Here is a 26,469-nt window from a genome sequence, read left to right as displayed (position 1 = left end):
TAAACCACTTCAGGCAGCTGTTGTGACATTAATGGCTCTTCCTGATTTATGATAAGAATATTGATATTGATATTAATGTTGCTATTTTTAGGAGAGCATTAGGCAGATTCTCCTAAGGCATACTCTCTCTGGTGTAGGGTTAAGTTGTGGGGGGTTGGCTCCAGCATTTTGGTAGTCAGTTGAGTGAGTGAGTGTGTGTGTGTAAGTGTGTGTTTAACGAAATTGAAATAAGGGCTGAAAGGGTGGATTTGTACTTTTCCCCAGCCCCCCTTTGGCTAATCTGAGGCACGCCACCACATCTGAAGCCACTTGGCTCATTATGGATTTCATGGAAACGGATTCTCTGAAAGTGTTTCCATATGTGTGTTCCCAATATATCCCGTCCTCTTCTAAATGGGAGTACAAACCCATGCAAGGGCTGGAAATGGCTTCAGGATGTGACAGAGAAGTCATATGACCACAGTGGCACTGTGGGTGGCCTTTTCTAGAAGACATGGTGCCCTGCGTGTTGGCTTCTGTCCTGCTGTAGATTCAGTTTCAAAGAGTATCTTCCTTCTCTTTGCTTAAAAGTGTTTAATCAAGTTCTTAAACAGCAAGGAAATGTATTTTCCAAAAAGAAAAGGGGGAGGAAGCAGAAGTATATATTCTTGAATAGGATTGTCATGGAATAGTATATTCTCGTTTGTAGGGACTGAACGGTATTTTATTTCACTGAAATATCACAGGACAGTTTACAACACTGTAAACCAATGCAGAAATTGGCAGCGTGGGTATATTTCTGCAAAAATAAAATAGCCTGCTAAGCTTTGTGTATATTGTTACATGCTCCCCAGTTCCTCCAGCAGTGAGTAGCACACTTGGGTTTTGGTTTCTTTTGGAGGAGAGGTTACTGGAGGCTTCTGGTATTTTTGTTAATTTACAAATAGAGCATAGGTGGAAACAAGCAGCACATGTGCTCCTACAAGACACTACCTTACATTGGGTCCCCAGGTCAAGGTCCTGCACCCCAGAAAGTGCCTTAAGCTCGCACTTCTGTTTCTCTGTCTCCTATTCATCTTTCCCCCAAAGAAATAATGAAAGTATCCAGTTGTTCCCCTTGAATGCAGCAGCAGCAGCAGCATCGGGTGATTTAGATCAATGCAGTGCAGGCAGGTCTGCACATCCTGCATTGCGCTGCGGGGCTTGTCAGCCATTGAGATTAGTCAGATATAAGCTGCTCGTGACTAACTTGTCTTATTTATTTCACTGGTGCTTAGCCATGACTTGCTTAGTCTGGATCTTGCCCAACAGAACTGAGACTTTTAAAAGTCTCTGAGCTGGCCTTCATACTGAGACTAAAACAAGAATAGGTGTTTAGCTTGTTCAGAAGTCAGCAACTGCCAGTGATAATGCTTCTGTTGATAGTCCTGAAATATTTCTGTGATGGGCATAAAGAAAAAACAATCTGTTTACTGTTTTACATCTAAAATCTAACCGTTGCAAACTGTGCAAGAGGCCCCTCTTAAAGTGGTGGCCATCTTACAGTTAGCAGGTGTGGAAGGAACTGGCCCAGCCCCGCCCCCCTCCAGTGGCTGTTGATGGTGTCTCCTTTTTAGACACTGCTGGTGTTTCTTTTTAGATTGTGAGCCGTTTGGGACAGGAGACAGTCTTATTCATTGTACTGTGTAAGCCACTTTTTTCTACTTTTTGTTGAAGAGCGCTATATTAATAATATTGCCAATTCTGAGCCATTTTTCCTGCTATTCTACTGTCCCACAGTTTTGACACTAGTTGATCATCAGCATAGCACAACAGACAGCTCTGAGGTAATAGGAATTATAGATCTGCAGAGAATATCAGAGAGAACTGGATCTGTTACCATCAATTTCCATGGGGATATGTCTTCCAATATACCATTTCTTACATACTATACCATTGCCATCACCCTTTTAACAGTTTCTGAAATCTTTCCTCCAAGATTCAGTTAAAAACATCAGTAGGCTTTAAAGCACTGAATGTCTCATTACCCTGTATGTAGTAGATCAAGTGGAACTTATCTGATCAGACTCTAAGCTGACTACATGAAACGATCTTACAAATAAGTCAACAAAAGTTACTATTTAGTCCACACATTTTCACCAGCCTAGCTGCCCATGCATAACTATTTTAAGTATTTGTGGCCTATTTTTGGCTTTTTAAAGAACTAACCATCTGCCAGTTTACAAAAGTTTCCCTGTCTACATGCCTGGAGGCAACTCTTATTTGCCATGGGTGACCAAGCCAATGGGTGGTTACAAGTCTGATGTGGAATCCTCATGATGAGACAGTCACTTCAAGCAGAATTTTTGAAAAAAACATGATGTTGATTTTGGTTTATTTTTCTTCTGCGTGGTTGTATTAGCAGAAGGTAAGCATGCTCAAAAGAGATATTTCCTAGTGCAGGGATATGTGTTCTGTGAATTTGCTGGGAGCATTTGTATGTATACCACATGGGCACATGAATATCCTTTTCCTTGAAACTAGGTTAGAAACATCAGAAATAGCCTGCGCTTGTGTGTACAATATAATGTGGACTTCTGGGGACGTATTCAAGCTAAATTGCCTCTACAGTTGCTGGCACTTGGGAACTCAGGAAGGGGGCACACCCAGGTGGATCTTGTTATCCACGGGGGTTCCATTCTTGGCTGAAACCGGAGATAATGAGCCATTGAGGCGATGGGAATTGAGGGGTTAGGTTCCTGGAAGTGGGAGAAAATGGCTAGGAACAGAAGAAATAATAGAAAAAGAGTTCTGTGGCATGCTCTTAGGGTCTCCAGCTGTCCCACCTCAAAATCCACAATTTCCCCATGAAAAATCATAGGGCAATTTTTTTCTCCCAATCAAGAGCTGCAAAATGGCTCTGCTAAGCAAAATGGTGGCTGCAAATAACCTCAGAGGTCATTTCAGGATATGTGGTTTTTAACCGGTTTTTTACGTGAGTATACTGAACCAGGTGTACATAGCCCAACCACAGATACATGAAACTCCGGGTGCTGGGGCTGTGGGTGACAATGTTCACCTATATATGTGATTGCTGCTGGCAGTATGGACTGGTTTGCTCCTGTGTGTATGAATTCTCTCTTGCTTCTCATTGCAAAGGAATGACTGAGCACTGCAACAATGAGGGGAACAGGCTGTCTGAGTATGAAATGTTAGTAAAGAAAGATACAAGGTATGTAGACAGACAGAAGGAAAGATGGGAAGTAAAAAAAAATGCACCAGAAATATCAGAGCATTGCTTACAACATCCCCATACAAATGTGCATTGCTGTAGTAAATGCATTCAGTGAGGTTGTTCTCATGCACGGGCAAAACTGGGCTAAGGAAGCCAAGCCCAGTTTTACCTGTGCATGAGAACTGCTGGGAGCCCCGCAGCAAACCCACCAAAGAGCCCCACCTGTTAGCCAGGGTTAAGGGCACGAGTGTGCCCTTAGCCCAGGTGAAATGATCGTGTGTCAGTGCCATGCTGCTTTGCATGGTGCCAAAACCGTAGCAGCCTCCCAGCCAGTGGCAGTAGAATCCCCATAATGCACTGTTCGCTCACACGGTGCATTATGGGAGTTCCAGGGGCTGGGTTACCCAGCCCTTGACCCTCTGTGCTGCTGGGAGCTGCCAGCGATCATCTGGATGGGTGATCCACCAGCCCAGGGAGAAAAGGGGGATCGTCTGCAGGGAGGTAAGTGCTAGAAGCCTTCCTCCCCACTCTCCCTCAAGCCCTTTCTCACTGATTATGAGAAAGGGCTTATTATATTACAGAAGTCTCTATGGAATTATGAAAGCACAACAACTTAGTTAACAGGAAGAAAGCTGGTCTTGTAGCAGCAAATGTGAATTGTTCCCTTTGCTAAGCAGGGTCTGCCCTGGTTTGCATTTGAATGGGATACTACATGAGAGCACTGCAAAGTATTCTCTTTAGGGGATGGGGCTGCTCTGGGAAGAGCATCTGCAAGCTTGCATGCAGAAGGTCCCAGGTTCCCTCTCTGGCATCTCCAAGACAGGGCTGGGAGAGACTCCTGCCTGTAAGTTTGGAGAAGTCGCTGTCAGTCTGTGTAGACAATACTGAGCTGGATGGACCAATGGTCTGACTCGGTATAGAGCAGCTTCCTATGTTCCTATCTCAGGGCTGGCCCTAATTTCAGGGCTGGCAGTGCCTAAGGCAAGGTGCTAAGTACTGCCTTGCCCCATGCTTCTCATATAGGCCAATTCCCTTTCAAAACCAAGGGCAAAAAGGTTGCCTGCAGCCTCCTCTTTTCTCCTTGTGCTCCTTCTAAGCTTTGCAAGAAGTATGAGGAGAGGTTCTCCTTGCAAGCATGCAAGGGTCCAATTGGTCTCGAAGAGCTGCTCTGATAGCAGTGGTGGGGAGCATTTTGCCCCCTGGCTGGTGCCCTAGTAATCTGCTGCCTGAGGCTACCACCTCACCTCGCCTCATGGAAGAGCCACCCCTGGCTAATCTACAAAAAGCTGAGGGGAACCTTGCCAAGAATTTCACTACAAATATTTATAAAGTTTAATCTAACTATAATCTTTTCATTTAAAACCAAGAGGCTGTATCTTTAGAAAAGACACCAACTGGTTTGTCAGGATAATATATATTCCCTCTATTTCTTAATTGGTGTCAGGGATAAGGATATGGAAAGGGGACTTGGTTGGCATTGGACAGCAAGCTACATCCATAACAAGCAGTGCTGGGAGATCCTGTTTTTCTTGCAGCACATTAGTCTATTAATTAATTGTTTCAATTTATTGAATTCATAATCTGATTTGCTCCTGTCTTGAGTCCAGTATTAAAGGCCTATAAAGGGATATTGCAAAAAGTTCCTCCCTATCCTATTAGTAATGTACTACATTCCAAATGTCACCCCCAAATGCAAACACCATTTTAGTAATTATTAGATGAACAATGGGTTGTGTAAGGATCATTCACAAACAGATGTATGTAATATCCTGAGGGACAATTTCTCCCAGTAACAGAACTTGAATAAGGCAAATGCTGGTGTTTGGAGATTAAAAAATTATCCTGTGATCTCCTTAAAAGTTCTCATCAGTGTTTTATTCACAAGAGTTAATCTGTGCAGATTACATTATAGTCTAAAACAATTGAAAAGTATGGGCCACAGTACTGTAAATGTGAAAAAAAGTTTTATTATTTCGTATATATAACATCAGAACTCATTAACAGAAAAATGAATACCCATAGGCATTTGTAGATGTCAGCATAGAAGTGATCATGGCACAGGAGAAAATGCATGCATATACCAGTGAAACAGTCACATGTTTAAAATGCCCCCCCCCCCCAAAAAAAACCCTAATGCAAAAACAAAGGATTGTTTACTGGAAGACACCCAGGTCTTTTTTCTTTTCTTTTTAAAGAGTTCAGCATCAAAATAAGTGAAACCACATGGATTTTAATTGTTCCTCCCGCCCCCCAATCAGCAGCAAAGACAACACCAAACCATTAGTTCTAGAAACAAAAGCCAACATAGCAACTGACAGTCACACCCACAGCATCCCTGGTAATCATGTCATCACCCATCAATCATGAAGACATACCTTCACATTAGCCATGCTGGGAAGTCACCAATTAATACATGGTGAATCTGAACCATGTGCCATCACCCAGCCCAACATGCACACCCTCCAAACACAATGGACAACTAGGGAACCAGAAAACAATCATGGCATCTTTTCCAATGCAGACTGCTATGGCAAAGGAAGTCAATAACTAGCACCTATAACCACTAACACCAAGACTTCCTGCAGAAGCAGGTTCAAATCCTTTGGCAGAGCAGTACACCTCAAAAACAACTACTCTTTAACCAGGGCCAGATAGATAAGGAAGGGGTGCCATTCCAATCACAATGCCCAGTAGACAGAAGGCAAGCATGGAGATAGCTGTGGCCTTGGTGCCTCAATACAGTCATGTGGGGCAAAGGAGAGCTGGTGATGGGAGAAGATGGGGTGATAGGAGAATGGAGTTGAGACATTTAAGGGCTCTTCTTCCTCTAAACATAACTTACCCTCATCTTGAGATTCAACATCTTCTAGTTCTTTTATTTTGATTTTCTTGCTGGTGACTGTATACAAATACAACTGCTTAAGTTTCTTTTATAATTTGGCTGTGGAGGACCAAGCCTACCTGCTCAGGTTAATAAACCTGGCTGCATAAGTGGGCCTAGAATGATCCCACTTGTTTGAACCTCATAATCAATCCAGCAGCAACTTCAAATTGGAGAACAGAGAGTCGGGGATGCCATCATACACCATAGTTGTCTTTTCAGATGTCCAGCACAAGTAGTGTCTGGTCTTGATTGTGTGCACTTTTTGTTAAGGTTTCTGCTGGTGTGCTGTTCACCCAACCGCCTAGTGGATTCTCTGGCTGAGCTGGCACATATGGAGCCCCCCAGCTTTTTTGTGCTGGGGAATTGCCATTTATGTTGAGGTCTCCATGTCAAGTGCTGCTCAGAACTTCATGGGTTTCATAGAAACCTTGAGGCTGCGCCAGGTTGGGGCCCTACAGCATTCATTGGTTACATGCTATAATTACTGTTTTGCACTGTGACTGTCCCTTCTCCAAGGACAGTCAAGGAGCATAGACATATAGAACAAAATAAATGCCCTGACTTGGCTTTAGCCTAATGGAACAGTGCAGACTCCCAAGTTCAGTTCCTGACCATGGTCACACAGAGGGATGACTGGGGAAGGAAGACACATACTGGAGGGAGTGCAGTACTGTGCTGTACAGGAAGCAAGAGGGAGTGTTTTAAAGACCCCAGTGCCTCATTCAGGTCATTGACTCAGTCATGTCCAGGATACCTTTCACTGGATAAGCCCCCTTCATTCCATTCAACCAGATTCCCTCACATTCAGGTTGATTGTCAGGGCCCAGTCCGTTCTTCAGTGGACTTCGTGATCAACCCCTTGTTAGGAATGTGCACAAAACCAGTTTGCCCAGTTCAGTTCAAATTCAAACTGGGTTTGAACCGGGAGGGGGAGGTTCAGTTTTGGTTTTGCTTGAACCCCCCCCCCCCGGTTTGGTTTGAATTCAAACTGTTTTGAACCAGTTCAAACCTCCAAAAGTGGGTGGGGTGGTAGCTGGCACCCATGGGTACCTACCACCCAAAGCAATTGGACACTCGTACATTTTTTAATGAATTTTTGAAATTTATTTTTATTTTTTCTCATAGGGTATAATGGGACTCGAACCAGCCCATTATCCCCTATTGTGGAGCACCTAGGGGCACAAAAGTGGGGTGTGTGGTAGGCACCCAGGGGTGCGTACCACCCATGAAACCCCAAGGCAATCAAAAATCTCATTTGCTACCAGAGAATCTACACTCAGAACAGCTCAGAAACAACAAAAGCCTGTACCAGTTGGCACCCTCTGTGCACTACACCACCACTCGCTCTGGGCCACTGCAGCACCCCCCAAGTGCAGTTATGGGGCTGCTGAAATCTCCATTCTTCCTTATGGAGAAAAACCTTTAAACTTCAAAAATCACTTAAAAATCTGCCCTTTGCCTAATTCCTTTGAAATAATTCTGGTAGCTTCCTTGCCCCCCTTGGGCACTAACACCCACCACACTCCACTCTAGGCCACCCCTTTCTCCCTGACGTGAAGCGATACATTTGCTGGAATCCTCATTATTCCCTATGAGGAATTAAAAATATTTTAAAAATTCACGAATAATCGGAGGAGTGTCCAATTGCTTTAGGGTTTCGTGGGTGGTAGGCACCCCTGGGTGCCTACCACACACCCCACTTTTGTGCCCCTAGGTGCTCCACAATAGAAGACAATGGGCTGGTTCGAGTCCCATTATACCCTATGCGAAAAATAATTAAAAATATTTAAAATATTCATAAAAATTGTAAGAGTGTCCAATTGCTTTGGGGTTTGGGTGTTAGTTGGCACCCATGGGTGCTCCACAATAAGGAATAATGGGCTAGTTCGAGTCCCATTATACTCTAATATCTCTCTCTCTCTCTCTCTCTCTCTCTCTCTCTCTCTCTCTCTCTCTCTCTCTCAAAAATCCATTCAAAAATCGTACGGTTGTCTGATTTGGGGGACGAGTGTCTGATTGCTTTGGGTGTCTGATTGCTTTGGGGGTTGGGTGGTAGGTACCCATGAGTGCCAGCTACCACCCCACCCATTTTTGGAGGTTCTGATCGAACCACCCCCCAGTTTGGTTCAAATTCGAACCTGCAGCTCGAACCTGATGGCTGGTTCATTTCGAATTCGAACCAAACCGGTTCAAATTCAAACAGTTTGCACATCCCTACCCCTTGTTCCCATGTCAGGAACACTGCTTGCTTTATTACCTCACACCAACAGCAACCAAGGATGACAGACATTAAGAGGACGTTTCACTGTTGGGACCCCCTCCCCCTTTTTCATATGCCAAGTGACAAAGACATGAGCAAGATGAATGAATGCAGTCCCCTCTGCATGTGTGTGTGTGGCAGGGAGGGAGGGAGGCAGCAGCAGAAGAAAGTAACAAAATAGGCTTCCTGTCTGCTACCTAAGAAGAACTGAAACACAACTGAAATGGTTATGTTTTTTAACACACGTTAAGTGTAATATTTTCTTATGTAAATGCTTTTTCTGTTCTTGGTGTGGCTCTGACATCTGCATGAACATCATCAGGGAAGCAGGTACAGCTCCCCACCCCCATTGCATCTGCATGCTGGGTATTGCGGGATCTATTATATTGTTGTCTCTGCCATGGACTCTGGAAAAGCACAGAGTGCCTCCACCCTGAAAGGACAACCCTGGCAACTCCACACAGGACTAACTGGTTCCTCACTGGTCTCTGCTGCTGCAGACCTGGCTAATGATCTTCAAGGCACAGGGGTGGGGAACATCCTTGCATTTCTGTGTCTTGGAGGGTTGCAGTTAGAAAAAAATATAAGACACCAGGAGTGTGGTGGGTAAAGGACTGCAGCTGGAACAGACAGTGACAGTGGCCGGATTCAGATGTACAGGATGACTGCAGTTACTCATGGCCAGGGTTACAAATCCTAACTCCAATTCGCACTGCAAACGATCAACAAACCACAGCCAGCAAAAGTGCAGTTGCAGGAGAGAGGATTCCCTTCCTGCTGCTCAGCCTCTCAGTCAGCTCCGCAATCAAACTGTGGGTAAAGTGTCACCATGTCAATGGTGTGGTCACAATTACTATGATCCTGAAGGAGTGTGCTGAGTGCGATTGTGCATTTTGGGAGTGGTCCACCTGCCCACCCTCAGCAGGGAAAGGGCTTTCCCTGCAATGCCAGCACTGCTTCTGCCAGCCATGGCACTGTCACCCCCTCCCAAAGTAGCCACACACACCAAAACCATAATGCAGACTCTAATTCCTGGGGGGTTGGGGGACCTGGGGGAGATGGAATCCTGTTTTCAGTGCCGGAGGGGAGGGGGGAAACACATTTGTTAGAATGGGATATGCAGATGGGGGAGGGCAAAGGATCCTGGATGGGGGAGTCTGTCCCACCATGACCAGGGAAGATGTTGCGAGGGGAGATCCCTGCAGAGCAGTCCAGCCAGACCCATCACAAAGCTGTTGCAAGCAGTTTGCTGCCTAGTGGGCTATCACACTCATGAGAGGGCCAGTCTACTAGGGATATTCTGAGCCCGCCAAGGCGCTATCCCCACCCATGGGCTGTGAGCTCATGAGTTGAGCCACCAACTTAACCACCAATGCCATATGCAGAGAAGCAGTGTGGGGGATTGCAAGAGAGGGCACTTTCCTATGCTCCCCTGACCTCAAGGCAGCAGGGTTGACTGCAAGGGCCGGAGGCAAGGGTGCACCTGTGCACAGGTGTGCCCAGCAAGGCAGACGGTTTCTTTCCATGGCAGCTTGGCTGTCATTCCTGGGACTAGGAAAGTAGTCTCTAGGAGACCCCTGCGCGCTGCTTCCCAATGCACGGAAGCCCAGCACAACAGCTCTAATTAGAGCACTCGTGGCCTGACACTCTTTTGAGTGGGCATAGTCCTCATGGGCTATCACGTAGGATGAATCTACCTACTAGGAAGAATCTTTCCCAAAACCTGGATAGATCCTGATCTTGCTGGCCCTGCTCATGAGTAACCCCATGGGCTTCAGTGCACCCCGAGGACATCTAGACATTCCATGTAGCATTGCCCAGGTACATGCACAGAGGGGATGGGGAGGCACTGGGAAAGACCATTAAACCCATTCAAGATTTCCCAGATCCTGCTCTGGTGTCATGCTGTATGCAGATCTCCCGGCGCTGGGATTCCCGGGAGAAAGGGAGGCACCCATTCTCTGGCCACCCCAAGACAGTGGGGCAGCCATTCCTGGGCACTGACAAGGGTGTACATGTACATCGGTTTCACAGGAGCCTGTCTGCAGTCCCCAAGACAAGGAGAGCAGTCTTCGGGGTAGCCTTCCCCAGGCTCACCTCCACAAGGCAACTTGGCTCTATTCAGAGCCCCTGTGGCCTGACACTTTCATGAGGGAGGTGTTGGGGAAAGGGGATGTATTGCCCTCTTGAATCAGTTATGATATGTTTGGGCATTTCTCTCTCTCTCCCACCCACCCCTGCAATGGTCCTTCTCATGGGGTTTCCCCATGGCCTTTCCCTCTCATGCCTGGCAAGTGAGCCCCAGGTCAGGTAGCTGGATCCTTGAAAAAGGATCTCAGGATCTCAGTTAACCCAAGACTGAGCCTGGTGACTAGCCTTGATCAAGAGTAAGCCTGTGGGGGCATGAACCCCCTCAAAAGGGGGAAGGAACTGGCCGCTCCTTCTCCAACCTATATGTGAAGAAAGTAGAACTTTGCTGCTCCTGAATCCCTGTTTGTGGCAGCCCCTCAAAGCCAGACAGAAACACCCCCTGGAATATTTGCTCCCGGCCAGAGAGGGGGTACCCTGCACGTGCTGGCTATTCCTGCCATGAGGGGGCCATTTGCCAGGGCATACCCTCTTGCATGGGTGATATGGGTGCAGGGGTTGGGCGGGAACCTCAAACCCATTCAGAGCTCCTTGGCTGGGTCCGATGTGCCACTGTATGCAGATCTTCTGGTGCGTGGATTCCCGGGAGAGGAGAGTCCCAGATTCCAAGAATTGGGGATGCCCCCGATTGGCTGTGGGGCTTGACATGCTGACCAGTCCGGGATGGGGCATGGTAGCATCCCTATAGCCGGGCAACTCCATAGCTGCATGGCTGACAGGAAGGGCGTGGTCGGTTTTCTGAGAGGCTGCCAGCGAGAAGTGCTGAAAGCATGGAGCAGCCACGTCCTTGGGCAGGTCTGTGCTGCTTCACCTATAATTGCAGTTTGGAAATGGGCACAAAACCGCTGTTATAGCTGAGTCAGCAGCAAAGCTTAAGAGAAAATGGAAGGTTCCAATTGCAGTTTGGTGAGGCAAAACGGAGTTAGCTTTCGGTCCGTAACCACTGTTTCATGCATTCAGGCATACTGTAGTTACAACCACAGCCAGCTATAACCGTGGTTATCTTGTACGTCTGAACTTGGCCTGTAACTGGGTTGCTGTTGACTTAGAGAATGAGTGTCGCTACCTAGGGGCTCTTCCATTCTATAGGTCCCAGTGCAGCTTTGCAACAACAACTCTCCTGATAAGCTCCTCCAAGGCTTCTCCTTGGGGAGCCTTGTATTAGCTCCCCCAAGGCTCCTCCTTGGGGGACCTGATACAATTTGGGGAGCCTGCCCTATGCAAAGATCAGCATCTAAACCAGGGGTGGGGAACCTTGGCCCTCCAGCTGTTTTTGAACTACAACTCCCACCATCCTCAGTCACAATAATTGTGGCTGGGGATGTTGGGAGTTGTAGTTCAACAACAGCTGGAGGGCCAAGGTTCCCCACCCCTGATCTAAACTCTGTCTCAGGTGACTGTTCTGCTTTATGTGCCGTGCAAAAAAGAATGAGCCGTGAGAGTGTTCCTAGCAGAACCAATAGATCAGGGATTCTCAAACTTGGGTCCTCAGGTGTTATTGGACTTCAACTCCCATAATCCCCAGCCTCAGTGGCCTTTGGTTGGGGATTATGGGAGTTGAAGTCCAATAACACCTGAGGACCCAAGTTTGAGAATCACTGCAATAGATGAACAGGAGTGTTTGGTGCTTCCCATTAGCTTCAGTGGTGCATGATGGAAACTTACCTGCATTGGCATTAGGTTGGGATTGTGACCAGCAAGGTCGCCTGTCTGCAGCCTGTACACCTAACCCAGACTCCGCTTCCCATGTGGAATATATTGCTACCATTAGGGTGATTAGAGCCAGCGTCATGTAGTTGTTAGAGTGCTGGACTAGGGCAGGGGAGACCCAAGTTCAAATCCCCATTCAGCCATGATACTAGCTGGGTGACTCTGGGCCAGTCACTTCTCTCAGCCTAACCTACTTCACAGGGTTGTTGTGAGGAGAAACCTAAGTATGTAGTACACCGCTCTGGGCTCCTTGAAGGAAGAGTGGGATATAAAATGGTTTTTTTTTTGTTGTTTTTAAAAAAGAGGCTTTCTGGGCTATTTATATTGTGTCCATGGGGAAAGTCGCTTAAAGATGCACATTTCAGTTTCTCTCTTTGCAGTGTGTAGATTGACAGGAATGGCAAAGATTGCTCATAAAGTATAGATTAGGAAAAAATGCTGTCATGCTTCTTTGAAGGGATACTTTTAAGATGCTGTGAGCAGTCCTAAACCTTTTCTGTTACATCTGATGAAAAGCCACTGTAGGAATTTGTCAAGAAGTAGGGAAGGCTATTTGCAAAACAAATGACTAATATATTCACTATTATCCTGAAACTTAGCTCTACAGATGCATAAGTGTGTGCTTATTGTTATACAAGGGCTGTTTGCAGAGGGTGGGCCAAGTATTGTGTTTGCATGCCAGGAGTTTGCAGGACTGGAGCCAGCCAATGGAGAGCACTAGTACAGTGAGGAAATACGGAAACTCAAAAACAAAGTAAAATGTCAGCACAGAACAGTTTGATTTTTTAAAAATGTCAGTATAGAGCAGTTTGGGAGGCTATAATTCTAATAGGGTTTTAAAAAGGCAGTAGACCAGTGCATAATGGGGATTGTGTTGTGAAAAGTAAGTGTTGGCACATAATAGATAACCATTTTCAAATAAAAATTAACTGCCAGCAATTCAGTAAGGGAGTTTCTCATTGGAATAACAAATAATCATGCAACAATGTGATGTTAAATTTCAAAATAAAAACTCACATGTATTAAGAACACGTTATATTATCTTTCAGATAGGGTTACTGGATGCAAAAGATGCCCTTATGTAGGTAAACAGGAAGCAGTTTTATACTGAGTCAGACCATTGGTCCATCTAGTCAGTATTGTCTGTACTCTTGTGCTTTTGATGGTTGTGTAGAAGAGCAAATTCAAGCAGGTGTGGTTTTTTCATCTCTGCAAGAGAAGCTGCACCTGATAAAACTATTGCAGTTTTATAGGCACCATGTTCTCCTGAAAGTCAGGGGTACTTTACTTTTGGATAAAAATAAGTGTTCTTATCATCAGATAAGAACCTAACCTCTACCTCTTCAAAAATATAAATTGGCATTGGGAAAGAGAGCCTTTGGCTGGTCCAAAGTGAAGTGTAAAGCAATTTTTCAGTTGCCAACAGATGTTACCGGTTCCTAGGGCAAGCAACTAGAGATGGCCAGTTCCATCTTGCTCTGCTCCTAAGCTTCCCAGCAGCATCTGGTTGGCCACTGTTAGTGTGCAAGGTGAGCCTTGAATCTGATAGTTAAAGCTGTTAGCTTTTAATGAACTATCTCCTTACTAAGTCTGGAACCAAGATCCTAAACAGTTCTTTGGAAGCTAGTCTCACTGATTTCAGCTACTGTATATAGCTGTATGAGTTCAGAATCACAGCTTGTGCCCTTTTGTTCTCTTGAAGCATATCCTCAGACCTCAACAATCCAAACAAGTAGATTTCCAGTGTAGGCAGATAGTGGAGTTCATTGTTCAGCTGTTGGGCTGTGCTTTTTAACACTGGGATTAAAAATAATAATCTTATAAATGGTCAAAAATGGTTTGTGGGAGCAATGTATTCACTACACTAAGACTATACAAATTACACATTTATCTTTGTATGAATGCCTGGACCTGATTCTCATTTAACTTCCATTTGTATAACTGTAAGCTATAAACTTGGGAGTAATGCAGGAAGAGGATCACAAGCAGTCTTTTCTGAATTTGTGGAAATTATAGAGCCTTTCCCCAGTAAATATTAGTCCCTTTTCACAGTATGGAGGAGGAGGAGCAGCATTCTAAAATCAGAACCTTGTTTCTGGGTGGTATTGCCTCTGGCTGTTGTTCAGTAGGCATGAACCAAAGTGGGGGGGGGGGGGGCGGAAACCCTGCCTGCTGCCTGCTCAGAAAAAGTGTTTGCTGCAAAAGGTACAAGTTAGGGATTAGTCTCAAGACAAAGAGGAGAAATCTTACATCCATGCTTCTTTAAATTTTATTACAGGTTGGTTGAAGTCCTTTATATTTTCATATTCAGGCAGGATATATTTTCAGATTCAAGCCCAAGGTCTTATGCCTCAGTGTGCTGAACATTGAGAATACTATGTAGCTAAAGTGAAATACAAGTGTCTTTAATCTTTTTCAGTTGCTCTCAGGAGGGAAGAGTTGGTGCCAATTTGAGCAGCTTCAGGGGGAGATGGGCATTTTTAGGAGGACTATGGCATGAGAGGGAAAGGGTTAAAAAAAAAAGCCCTTCCAGTGCACCATGGTCCCAATTCTGCTTGTCCCTTCCCCTACCACTGCTAAGTAAGCTTTTTTAAAAAAAAAAAAAATTAACATTTTTAGTGTTAACATTTTAATGCAGGCCAGCAACTGCTCTAGGAGCCAATCTATGACTTCTGCCATATTGCAGTTAGCCAGGCAGAAGTCTAGTGTCTCCATAAAGGAAGGGATGCTCCAGGTCCCATCCACTCTTCCAAGTCCAGGGGTGTGCACAGCTCATTTTTTAAATTTGATTTGTGCCCAAAACAAGTCACCCCTGATTTGTTTTGTATTCAAATCTACCCCCTCCAAATCACCCCAGATTTGATGTGTATTTGCTTTGTTTCAATTTGGATTTGGACCACCTAACAAGTTCCTAGGGGCACCAAATTTGGGTGGTAGGTAGGTCCCCATGGGTGCCACATATGCCCACATTTCAAGGCAGTGGGACACTTGGTTTATTTTTAGTGAATTTCTTTAGGTTTTACTGATTTTGAACATTTCTGCCATAGCAAACAATGGGGATTCGAAATTGCCATGTCTTAACCCTAAAACAGATCCCCAGCTTTCATTTTTTTTTTAAAAAAAGAGCTAAGCTCTAGCCCTTGTAGAAGTTGAGTTATGGAGCAAAATGTGCAGTCATTATTTTTCAAGTGATTTGATTCTTTGGTGTATAATAATTTTTCCTCATAATGAATCCCTATGAGGATTCATTGCACACCTTCATTTCTTCTTTTCATTTTGACTGTCACTGGACAGTGCCAACTGTCAACTACCATGTGCCAACTACACACACACACACACACACACCCCACACATACACACCTGCAAGGCAGTAGGGTACTCATTTTAATCTTTAGGAATATTGAAATGTTTAGATTCTCTGGTGTCTAATAACTTTTCTTCATAATGAATTCCTTGGAGGATTCATTATACGCCTTCGTTTCTTATGTTCATTTTGACTGTCATTAGACAGTGCCAACTGCCACGTGTCAACTACACACACACACACACACACACTGGGGTACTCAGTTTATTTTTAAGGAATTTTTGAAGTGTTTAGATTCATTGGTGTCTCCATTACACACCTTCATTTCTTCTGTTCATTTTGACCCCACTGCTTTGCAGGTGGGTGTGGAGAATTAGTGGCATCCTGTGTTCCAACTACCCCACAAGCCACTGGGTACTCAGTTTATATTTTAGGAATTTTTGAGGTGTTTAGACTCTTTGGTGTGTAATGAATCATCATAGGGATTTTACACCTGCTAACTTGGCAAAGAGGCACATTTTAACATGGTGATTCTCTTTTATTTAGCAGGGGAAAGTTAGATTGTGAGCCCTTTGGGGACAGGGATCCATCTTATTTATTTATTATTTCTCTGTGTAAACTGCCCGGAGCCATTTTTGGAAGGGCGGTATAGAAATCGAATTAATGAATGGGAAAGGTTATTAGACACCAAAGAGCCTAAACACTTGAAAAAAAGTCCTAGAACATAAACTGAGTCATACCCCACTGCCTTGCGGTTGGGAGTGGGGTGTAGTTGGCACATGGCAGTTGACAGTTGGCACTGTCGAAAAGACAGTCAAAATGAATAGAAGAAATGAATGTGTGTAATGAATCCTCATAGGGAGGATTCATTGAGGGAAAGTTATTATACAACAAAGAATCCAAACCCTTGAAAAATAGTGACCACACATTTTGCTCCATAACGCCACTTCTACAAGGGCTAGAGCTTAGCTTTTTTTTTAAATGGAAGTTAGGAATCTTGGGGAATTAATAGGAGGGATCAGAATCTTGAATCGATTCAAATTGAATCAGGCGCGATTCGATTGTACCCAAATCTAGCCAATGGACCACAGGGGTGATTTGTTTTGTCTCCAAATCACCCGAATCTGCTAGATTTGGGTACAAATAGATTTGTACCTGAATCAATTTTCACATCCCTAGCCAAGTCACCTCTGTCACACCTTCCCCCAGGTCCACCCACCTAAAGGTCCTCCTGCCTGCTCCATCCTAATTCTGCCCATAGAAATCCCCCCTGCCATGATAGCCCAATGGGACCTCCATGTTGAGTGACAGGATACTTTTGAATGCAGAGAAGCAGCTGGACTGTTGACCATGCATCCTGCTGGAAAGCTTCCTAGAAGCATTTGTCTGGCTACTGCTGGAAACAGTGAGAGGGCTGGATGTTAACTAGAGACCTGTGCAAGATTGCAGAGACAATGCACGACAGAGGTGCCACAAGACCAAACCACTCTTTTGACCCAGCGTTTGCTTCTCCAGCATCCATTTTACAGAAAGAAAACTAGTGAGTTTGAGAGATGTGACTTACCCAAGGTGACCAACTGAGATCAAGGCAAAGGTGGATCTGAGACATAAACACACTGAGACATCAAATGAATCTCATTTTAATTTTATTATTTAATGTTTTATGTTGCTTCTCATACAGCCCCAAAGTGGCGGACATCACAGCTAAAATCAATAATACAATAAACAAACTAAAACAAGACCAAGGAGAACAGGAAACGTACAATTAAGAGAACCTCTAGTACTATCCAATTCAAAATCCCAGTGAAACAGATGTGGCTTGGCTATCCAGCAAAAACCAAGGAGGAGTGGGGTGATCTGAACTTCTGCAGTGGGGAGTTTGTTTTTATTTAGAATATTTATGTGCCACTTTTCAACAAAAAGTTCACAAAACGGTTTACATAGGGAGACCTGAAAAAAAATTGTTCCTTTCCCCAGAGAATCTTTTTTAAAAAGAGCAAAAGTAACAAGGGAGCTGCCAACAACAGCCACAGAAAAAATCATTGTGCTGGGAGATGAATAGAGAGAATAGCTTTGCTAAATATAAGTGAATCACTACTTGAAAGGTGCCTCTTTGCCCAGTTAGCAGGAGTTGTAGGGAGTTCCAGAGTCTGGGCACGGCTGTTGAGAAGGCCTTGTCCCCTGGGATTGTCAGCTGAACTTTGGAAGACACTGGCTTCAGCAGAGATCAGAGGCTCTCCTGATGACCTGAGCAGGTGAGGGGATTCATGTGGGAGCAGGCAGTCCTTTAGATACCCTGGATCCAAACAGTTTTAGAGTTTTAAATGTAACAACCAGCACCTTAATTTGTATCTGAAAACAGAAAGGGAGCCAGTGAAGAGCAAAAATAATAGAAATAATGTGCTTCATACTTGTTGCCTCCAACACTAGCCTGGCTGCAGCATTCAGCTGATGCATTCTATCAGCTGTAGTTTCCAAGTGCTTTTCAAGAGTATTCACATAGAGTGTGTTGGAATAATCTACCCAGGATGGGAGTTAAACATGGGTGACAGTGGCCAGGTCTGCTTTTTCCAAAAAGGATTGCAATAGGCCCCTGCTAACTGGGCAAAGAGGCACCCTTTTAAGGTGGTGGTTCTCTTTATTTAGCAGGGGGAGAGTAACTGGCCCTATCCACCCCCAGCACAGTACTTCCAGTGACTGTTGCTGGTGTCTATCTTATGTTTCTGTTTAGATTGTGAGCCCTTGCGGGACAGGGAGCCATCTCCATTCATTCATTCATTCATTCATTATTTCTCTGTGTAAATTGCTTTGGAAACTTTTGTTGAAAAGCAGTATATAAATATTTGTTGTTGTTGTAGGTAGACAAGTCAAAGCTGGAAAAAGGCACTCCTGGCCTTAGCTGCCCCACCTTAGCTTTCAGCAGCAAGCTGAGTCCAGGGTCATCCCCAAGCTGTGTACCAAATTTGCAACCAAATTTACCACCAAAACATTTATTTTCTCCTACCTGCAAATTAATGTTCCACTCAGACCTCCCCAATTCAGTGCCCCTCAATTAATTTACCTTGCAAACATTCATTTCCGTATTGCCCTCAGAAAGGAAACCCTCTATTATCCTCTCATTTCACTTGTGCCTGTCTAGTGCTCTTTTTCAGTGCAGCCCAATCCTTTGTTTCCCTTCCTCCAGCATAAAGGGGTAGGCACAGAACTTACAATGCTGTCCGATCAACAGCCACCTGAAGTGCCAGCCCACCCAACCTGCCTCCTCTCCATTTCCCCCACTGGCGCTCTTCCCAAAAGCGTGGGCTGCAGCATTCCTCCTTGCAGTCCTGTTCAGCGTCACCATGCAAATGGCCAACACACATGGGCCGGCTATTTGCATGGTGATGCAGCACAGGACTTTTGGGGAGAGCGCCAGTGGGGCGGGGGTGACAGGTAGGCAGCGCCTTCCCTGTCATTTGAAGCAACCCCTCCGCCCACCGAACCGGTTTGAACGCAGGTCAACGGAACCAGTTCAGTGCTCCAGAAAAGGAGCACCCAACTGGTTCCATGCACATCCCCAGTGCTGGAGGCTAAAAAACACAATCAGACATGAACCAATGGCTGTTGGCTGAATGTTCCCTTAAGGTGGCGGTCTGGCTTCTAGTACACTCTGTAGAAGGAACCACACGTGCCAGGCAGCTGGTGGCTATTCACCTGGAGACGTGAAAAATTCCTGCTGACTGAGAAGCTTAGTAGGGCTGGATGACTGGCCAGCCGACTGGTAGAACTCTGTCAATGTACTGAATGACACTTCTTATTTGAGCACAGTCCAATATTCCAGAAGCCCGGAATATATGGGCATAGCTGATGATCTTGCCTGTTTTTATCATTATGTGGCAGCAAATGTAGCAGCAATTATCTGACCAATATTTGATTAGTCCATTGACAAAGTAATTTCTGACCAATCAGAAATCTAGGCTATTTGCAAAACTGGACTTCTTTGTTTGGGGTAATCAGTCTTTGCAATATTTACAATTATTATTTTTAAAACACTGAGGATTTGATGGTCATGGTGGGTAAACAGATAAATGAACCTCAATAATCCCATAAGTTCTATAAAGTTGTTTTCAACCAAAAGTTTAAAGATGGTCGAGTTCATCATTCTCTTCATCATCTTAGAGATTCTTGCTATAAGTAGATAGGTAGTAGTCGGTGATTTTATATTGCAATCTTTGCCTATATTTAGAGTTTTTAATGAAACACTTTTCCTCTTAAAGTGTTCTGCCTTGTTTTTCCCCTCCACATTGAGCCAGTGCAGAAATAGCATTCCATTTCCTTATTATTCATAATATGGTTAAGAAATCAGGAATGAGCCAATGATTACACACTCCCTTCCGCTTCAGTGCCTTATTTAAAAACCTAGGTTAATACAACCTGGTTAGCATTAAACATGGTTAACACTGGGGTGGAAATAACATCAAACCATGGTGAAAGATAGCATGGAGGACAGTGGGAAGGAATTTGTCCATAACAGTGGAGGGAGAGCACAATCTCATGGCCCATTCCTTAATCCCTTAGCCATTTTAAATGGGATGAGAAGAAATACATCTGCACATTATTTCAGTGCATGCTCTTACATTAAATGTTTCGTCCTCATGGTCATTGGCTGTTTCCTAAAAAGAATCCATATCAATTGCACTTCCATCATCCAGTGATTATTTTCATATTAAACAAAATTGCTCCACCCATCCATGCATCATTTCCAGCTCATGAACAAGATTATAGATATTTTGAATCCTCTGAAAAGTCATATTCTCTTTGATTTTCTCCCTGCCATAATGAATGCTAAAATGTTAGGATATCAGATAGTGCTGTGCATATAGTCTGTGCATGGATGTGCAGAACATACACAGCATTGACTATAGAGCATCTGCAGAAAATACTATAAAGCAGTCCAGGTTTATCGTGGTAAAAGGCTGGCTGCAAGTACAGTGAGAGTCAAAATGGACAACCTCCCTAGCTATTGTCCTGGTAAGATACTAATTCAAAACTTGTAGATTTCTCATTAATTAATACTGAACCTTGAGTGCATTATGATAAAACATGGAAGTGCAAAGGATTACAGAAAATATGTGTCCATTGTTGTTAGCAGCGCACCTGTATTTGTGGTAGTGGACTCTTGCGGGTTATGTATGACCACTGTTTATATAAGGTGCCATTTTTTGCAGTGTGTATGTAGTATGGCTTGCTGTTCTTGGGTTTCTTTTAAAAAAATAAATAAATTATATCATCACTTTTAAGGAAAAAAATGGATATTTACAGAATTTTCCCCCCATCTTTTGTTATAATTTTTTTAGGTGCTTCAGAGCTGGGTCCATTTTCAGATCCCAGGCAGTTTACAAGCATTTCATCCCTCACTGAGAGCCGCTTCTCCAACCCACGAATGCACTATCCAGCCACCTTTACTTATACACCGCCAGTCACCTCAGGCATGTCATTGGGTATGTCAGCCACCACTCATTACCACACCTACTTACCGCCACCTTACCCAGGCTCTTCCCAAAACCAAAGTGGACCATTCCAGACCAGCAGCACTCCATATCTCTACTATGGCACATCATCAGGATCATACCAGTTCCCCATGGTGCCAGGAGGAGACCGCTCCCCCTCCAGAATGCTTCCTCCCTGTACCACCACTTCCAACGGCAGCACACTATTAAACCCTAACTTGCCTAACCAGAATGACGGTGTGGAGGCTGACGGAAGCCACAGCAGCTCCCCAACAGTCTTGAATTCTAGTGGCAGAATGGATGAATCTGTTTGGAGGCCATACTGAAATTTCATCTGCATGGCCTAAAGTCTGTGAGCCAAAAAAAGTCAGCTAATTATAAAGTGCCTGGTTTTTTTTTTCCTTTTCGTTTTTTTAATACATTCTGTTGATGGGGATGTATGTTAACAGCTAATTCTATACGTACCACATGAGAATAACCTGCCAACATCATAGTTTCAGTCAGTGTGGATCAAAGCACTTTTTTTTTAATCCCATCTTGAGAATGTTTGCCTGGGTTTCAGCGTAAAAAAAATAAGTATTCTGACACAACAAATGATGCCCATTTTGTTGAGACTCTTGTTTAAAAATAAAATAAAAATTAGCGAGTTCTTTTGCCAAGAAAGGAGAAATGGACTCCTGACAGTTATCAAGACAAAGCCTGTGCTCCGTTTGATTTTCAGATTAAACTGAAACACCTTGAACTTCAGGTACAGTTGCAATCATATAATATACAGGACCCCTATGCATGCACAGTGCAATTTACTTCTTGTGTTTGTGCACATAGAAAAAGAGCTTCCTTTTATACCAAAATACCTTCAGATTACAGTGACACTTTAGCCATCTTATCAAAGCCTTGCAGCAAATGAAAGATAGAACCTTAAAGTGCACGGCTTATTTTGTGCTGAAAGAGCTTCGTACAAGGTATCAAGACAACCTTGTTTGTTTTCTGTTATGCAGTTCTGTCATTATTTTTGCCTTAGTCCAGTTAACCAAAAAAGATCTTGAGCAGGGGAGGGAATCTCTAAAACAAAAATGAAACCTGATTTCTTATGCAAGAAACAAAAGATAATGGCAATATATCTTACTCAAACCAAAACAGTATAGATAGTATTTGTGTTTGGCTATTTTTTTTTTTATTTTGTTAAGTTATAAATATGTAAAAATTGAGATTATTTGCAAAAAAAAAAAGAATTGTCATATAATTTTAAAGAAATATTTATAATTATTTAATTATATTTGGTCCCTTTAAAGTTTTCTTAATGTAATGATATGCTGACTTTGGTCTCTAAAAATGTTTGTTGTTTTTAAATAGTGACAGACTTTTAGTTGTGTAAAACCTCAAGCCCACGCCTGAATTCTGAATTCCAGTATAAACCAGCTGCAGTGTGATTTTTAAAAATGCTTCAATTTCAAAGGAATTTGGATGTAGCACATTGTTTTAATTTATGAAGGAGATATTGTATAAAATGTTATTGGATGTTTGGTTGCCTTTAACACAGTCTGGCCTTTTTAATCTGTCAAAAATGAGCTGGAAAGAGATGCAGAATGAATGAAAATATTTTGAATACATTTCTGTGTAGTTCCTCAAAATTTAATGGGCAGGATCCAAAACACCACAGGCAGCATTCTGCTCACACATGAGCCTTTCAGCTTCTGGAAAAACACTCTGCTCTTGTTATTTCACCTAACATATTTTGAGCAAATTAGCTCTTCTTCAGAGGCAACAGGTTTATAGACAAAAAGCTTATACATTTTTTCCGCATTTTCGGTATTTGCCTCCTGTTTTTCTGGTTTAGTTTGGGTCTACCCTCCTCGTTTCTGTAATGACTTTTCTTAAATGCATTAGGTGAAATAATAAGGCCTGGTGTGTGTTTATAAAATAAATATATATTTTCAGCATCTTTCAGGATTCACCTTCTGTTTTTCTGGTTTCATTTGGTGCTTTGCTCCCAACCTCCTTCTGTCTTCAGCTTTGCCCTTCTAGTGATGGCCCAGTGCACTCCTGAAGCTCTCCTCTTCCTAGGTTGGTGGAGTGGGGGGTGGGGGCAGGTCCTCTGGAAGGATTTTCTGTCAGGTGTAAGGGGGCTACTACTAGAAGGAAATAGTGTAGCTCCAATTTCCCTGTGCACACATGGACACATATTCTACCTATGTAGAGGAGGGTTTGGATTCCAGCCAATGCATGTTGGTGAATGCCAAACATTCTCAATTTTTGATCAGCATTTAGAAACCTATTATGCTAAATAAGGAGAAAGCATTTAAGGGGAATAATCGCAAAAGTTTTGTGTGTTTCTCAATAAAAAGCAACAAACTCTTCGTGAAAAATATATTGTTTACTAAACTTATCACTCTTATCTAGCATTAAATGCTAGAGTAACTATGTCCTTTTTCAAGAGAGATGGCAGTCGTGTTAAAAAGGAAAAAGCACAAGTGAACCACTGCAGTGCAGATCTGTGTTCTGCAGGCTCAGTGTTCAGCAATATTTAATTGTTCAAGCTTGAATACTGAAGACAAAAGTCACTTTAAGGCCACACACCTAGTTTCTTTGTGATACATAAACACACCTGGGATTCTTAATCCACCCATCCACCACTCCAAGTTCTATTGCCAGGATGACACACAAGATTAGCAGCTTGTTAGGTGCCTGAGTTCCCAAGAATTCTTGAAGTTATTGAGAACTCTTCTTTAGACTTCACTGGGAAGTAGGTTAAAGACTGAAATCTCACAACCTTCCTCTATTCAGCAGATTTACATATTTGCTTAATTTAAGCAGGAAGTGGAGCGGGTTGTAGCTCGACTCTTTTAAAAGGAGGTGCCAGCTTCCCAGAATGCATCATCCTTTCAATCTTTTCCACATTCCTCTTTGCACTGCTTTTGGCCTTAACTGCATGCAGTCAGCAGTATTTTCTTTGGACTGCAATGCTGCTGAAACTAATGATAGCTACGGGGACTCTTTTGGCCACCCCAACAATAAGGAACGGTGAAACTGTTATGCAGTGGAATGATTTAAGTGGACAGTGTCAACCTCATCACTTGTTGATTGCTAAGGCAGCCCACTAGAGAGACTCCACATTCCCACAGAACATTCCTGACAATTTGGTATGATTAATTTTCTCCTTATGAGAAATGTCCTTGCCTTCTAAAGGTTATATATCAAGTACCCTTTTTGTAAGTAAGAGACAGTTGCCTGATATGTTGTTTCCTTCAAAGATGGAAGCTGTTATTGATCCTATTTATTGTTTGTGGTAGCTTGAAGCATACCACTGTCGATTTATTTGTATCTGTAAAATAAGTTGTTCATTTCAGCAGCACTTAAAAGAGCCAGTGTCTGGTTACACATTTCAAGTTTTGTGGGATTGTTGTTTTTGTTGTCTATTAAGCAAGAGGGGGAAAAATGAACTGCCAGTGCAAAAGCTGTTGCGTATTTAATAAAGGTACTATATTTGTACATTATTTTTTATTGCTGAAAAGGGCTTTTTAAAGATTTTACTTTATGTGTATTAAGTAATTTTTGTAGGGATGTTTTTGTGTTACAGTGGCTGCAGGCAGCAACCCAAATACATTTTTTTAAAGAAAGAAAGTTGTTCTTGTAAAATGCAAGTACTGCTTTATATTCCTGGATATAATCCAGCATAGATCATTTTTCTGTTTTGTTCTGTACCTACAGTAATTTTTTCTGTATCATCACATTTTAAAACTGGATCATTTGGGATTAAAACTCCAGATTACTCAGGTGTGCAGTTTTATATGCCCCCAAACATGTCCAATTCATGCTTTGTTGTTAAAACTGCATAGATAAAATGGCTCATTTTGCAAGGTTGAATAATAACTAAAGGGTGGCAGGGGAGAACCTTGCATATGCACCCCCGTAGAGCACAAGGCCCTTTTCTATTCCCTCTCATTGTGTTATCATAACATACTTTTCTCTTTTTAGAAATTAGCTCTCAGCAGGCAACTTTTTTATTCAGTCCTGGGTGGCACTTGATAACACTACACACACACACACACACACACACACACACACACACACACTACATTCAAAATGACTTGTGCTCCTAATGTTATCACTGTTTTTGTCAAAGTTCTGTATTAGTTTTGAACTGGCAATTATTATAAAATGATCACACATTTTTAATACTCACGCCCCTCCAAAAAACACAACTTTTAAAAAGTACATTTTCTTAGCATGTGTGAAGATACTAACATTATGGAATCATATGGACTGTGATTCTCCAAGGATGGCAATTACTTGTTCAACAAGAAGAAATGCTGGCCCAGTTTGTGTAATCAAAGATGTGAAACTGCACGTACAAAACTGTTTCCAAAGATTGTACCAAAGATGTATTTACAGGAGAACAGGAGTTAATGTCGTTGGGTAAAAGAGAATGATTAATTCCAGATTCCCTGCTTGGGTGAGGCTGATGGGGATAAGGATGAGATGAATTGGTAAGCAGCATTTTTTGGAACACTTTAGTTGACTGTGAGGGCGCTGCATTTAATACTGAGTTCCCAGCTAACCGTCCCCCTGAGCATGGATACTAGTTGCTTCCTCACTCTAGCGCACCACACACCCCCAATGCCTTGTCAAGAGGTGAATCTTTTGCACTGTCATGTTTACCGGAATACTGCTCCACCTTATTGTTGGAGCCTGCCATTTGAGTCCTGGTGAAGTTATGTATCAGGAATCACTGAAAAGCCATGAACAAAAGCAATAATTTAAACCTGTAAAAGTCATCAGTAAAGATCAAAGAAATCCCAGTTTTTTTAGTCTCTGTGTCTCTGTGATGCATTTCATTTCAGCATGTTCTACCTGGCCTTGTAGCCGTTTACAGATAATTCCTTGCTTCATTTTTATTGCAATACTTTTAAATAGTTCAGCCAGAAATCATATTTTTACAGTAATTTTTGTTTCATAGGTACACTAAGCAACATTCCACTTTATTTTATTTTTTTTGGTTGGTTGGTTGTTGTTGCTTTGTTAAATATGCTTTACCAGTCTTGAATTTCTGCTGGAACAAAATATTTGTAGCATTTCCTGTAAATACAAGCTTTAATTTCTTTCTTTTTTTTTTTCCAATTGCTGTTGCCCAAGATTTGCTTCTCATGCACATATTGTACAAACACATTCTTTTTTGCGCCACAGACAGCGATTGTGGAAGGGTTTACTTTATCTTCAAAGGGACTATTTGTATTGTATGTTGCAACTGTAAATTGAATTTGTTTGGCATTCTCTCATGATTGTAATATTAATTTTGAGGTTTGAATCTCATTTTCAATAAAATGGCTTTTTGTTAATGTTGTTCCCTGCTTCTTTTGTCTTTTGCTGCATCTCCATAATTATCTAGTTTATATTTGTAAATAGACTAGAGCTGACTGGAGCCAGTCTGTACTGAAATATCATACCACCCCTTGGCTGAGAGCTCCTTCACTTTTTGCAGAA

The 26,469-nt window shown here is 43.0% G+C and overlaps 1 protein-coding gene across 8 annotated transcripts in view; it reads left to right on the top strand.

Annotated features, from left to right (window-relative positions):
* RUNX2 (RUNX family transcription factor 2) overlaps window positions 1-26,469 on the top strand; it is a 366,905-nt gene that overhangs the window by 251,679 nt on the left and 88,757 nt on the right. For 3 of the 8 annotated variants that reach the window (XM_053284105.1, XM_053284104.1, XM_053284099.1), the window contains exon 7: window positions 20,836-26,324. The exons of the other annotated variants lie outside the window; for them this stretch is intronic. In XM_053284105.1, coding sequence (XP_053140080.1) covers window positions 20,836-21,314 — 479 coding nt within the window. In that variant the 3' untranslated portion in view covers window positions 21,315-26,324. Of the gene's footprint in view, window positions 1-20,835; window positions 26,325-26,469 lie in introns of those variants that run through there. 8 annotated transcript variants of the gene reach the window in all.

Source organism: Hemicordylus capensis, chromosome 1 (genome assembly GCF_027244095.1).
Source record: "Hemicordylus capensis ecotype Gifberg chromosome 1, rHemCap1.1.pri, whole genome shotgun sequence".
Classification (NCBI taxonomy): Eukaryota; Metazoa; Chordata; class Lepidosauria; order Squamata; family Cordylidae; genus Hemicordylus; species Hemicordylus capensis.
This window is presented reverse-complemented; position numbering and strand designations above follow the sequence as displayed.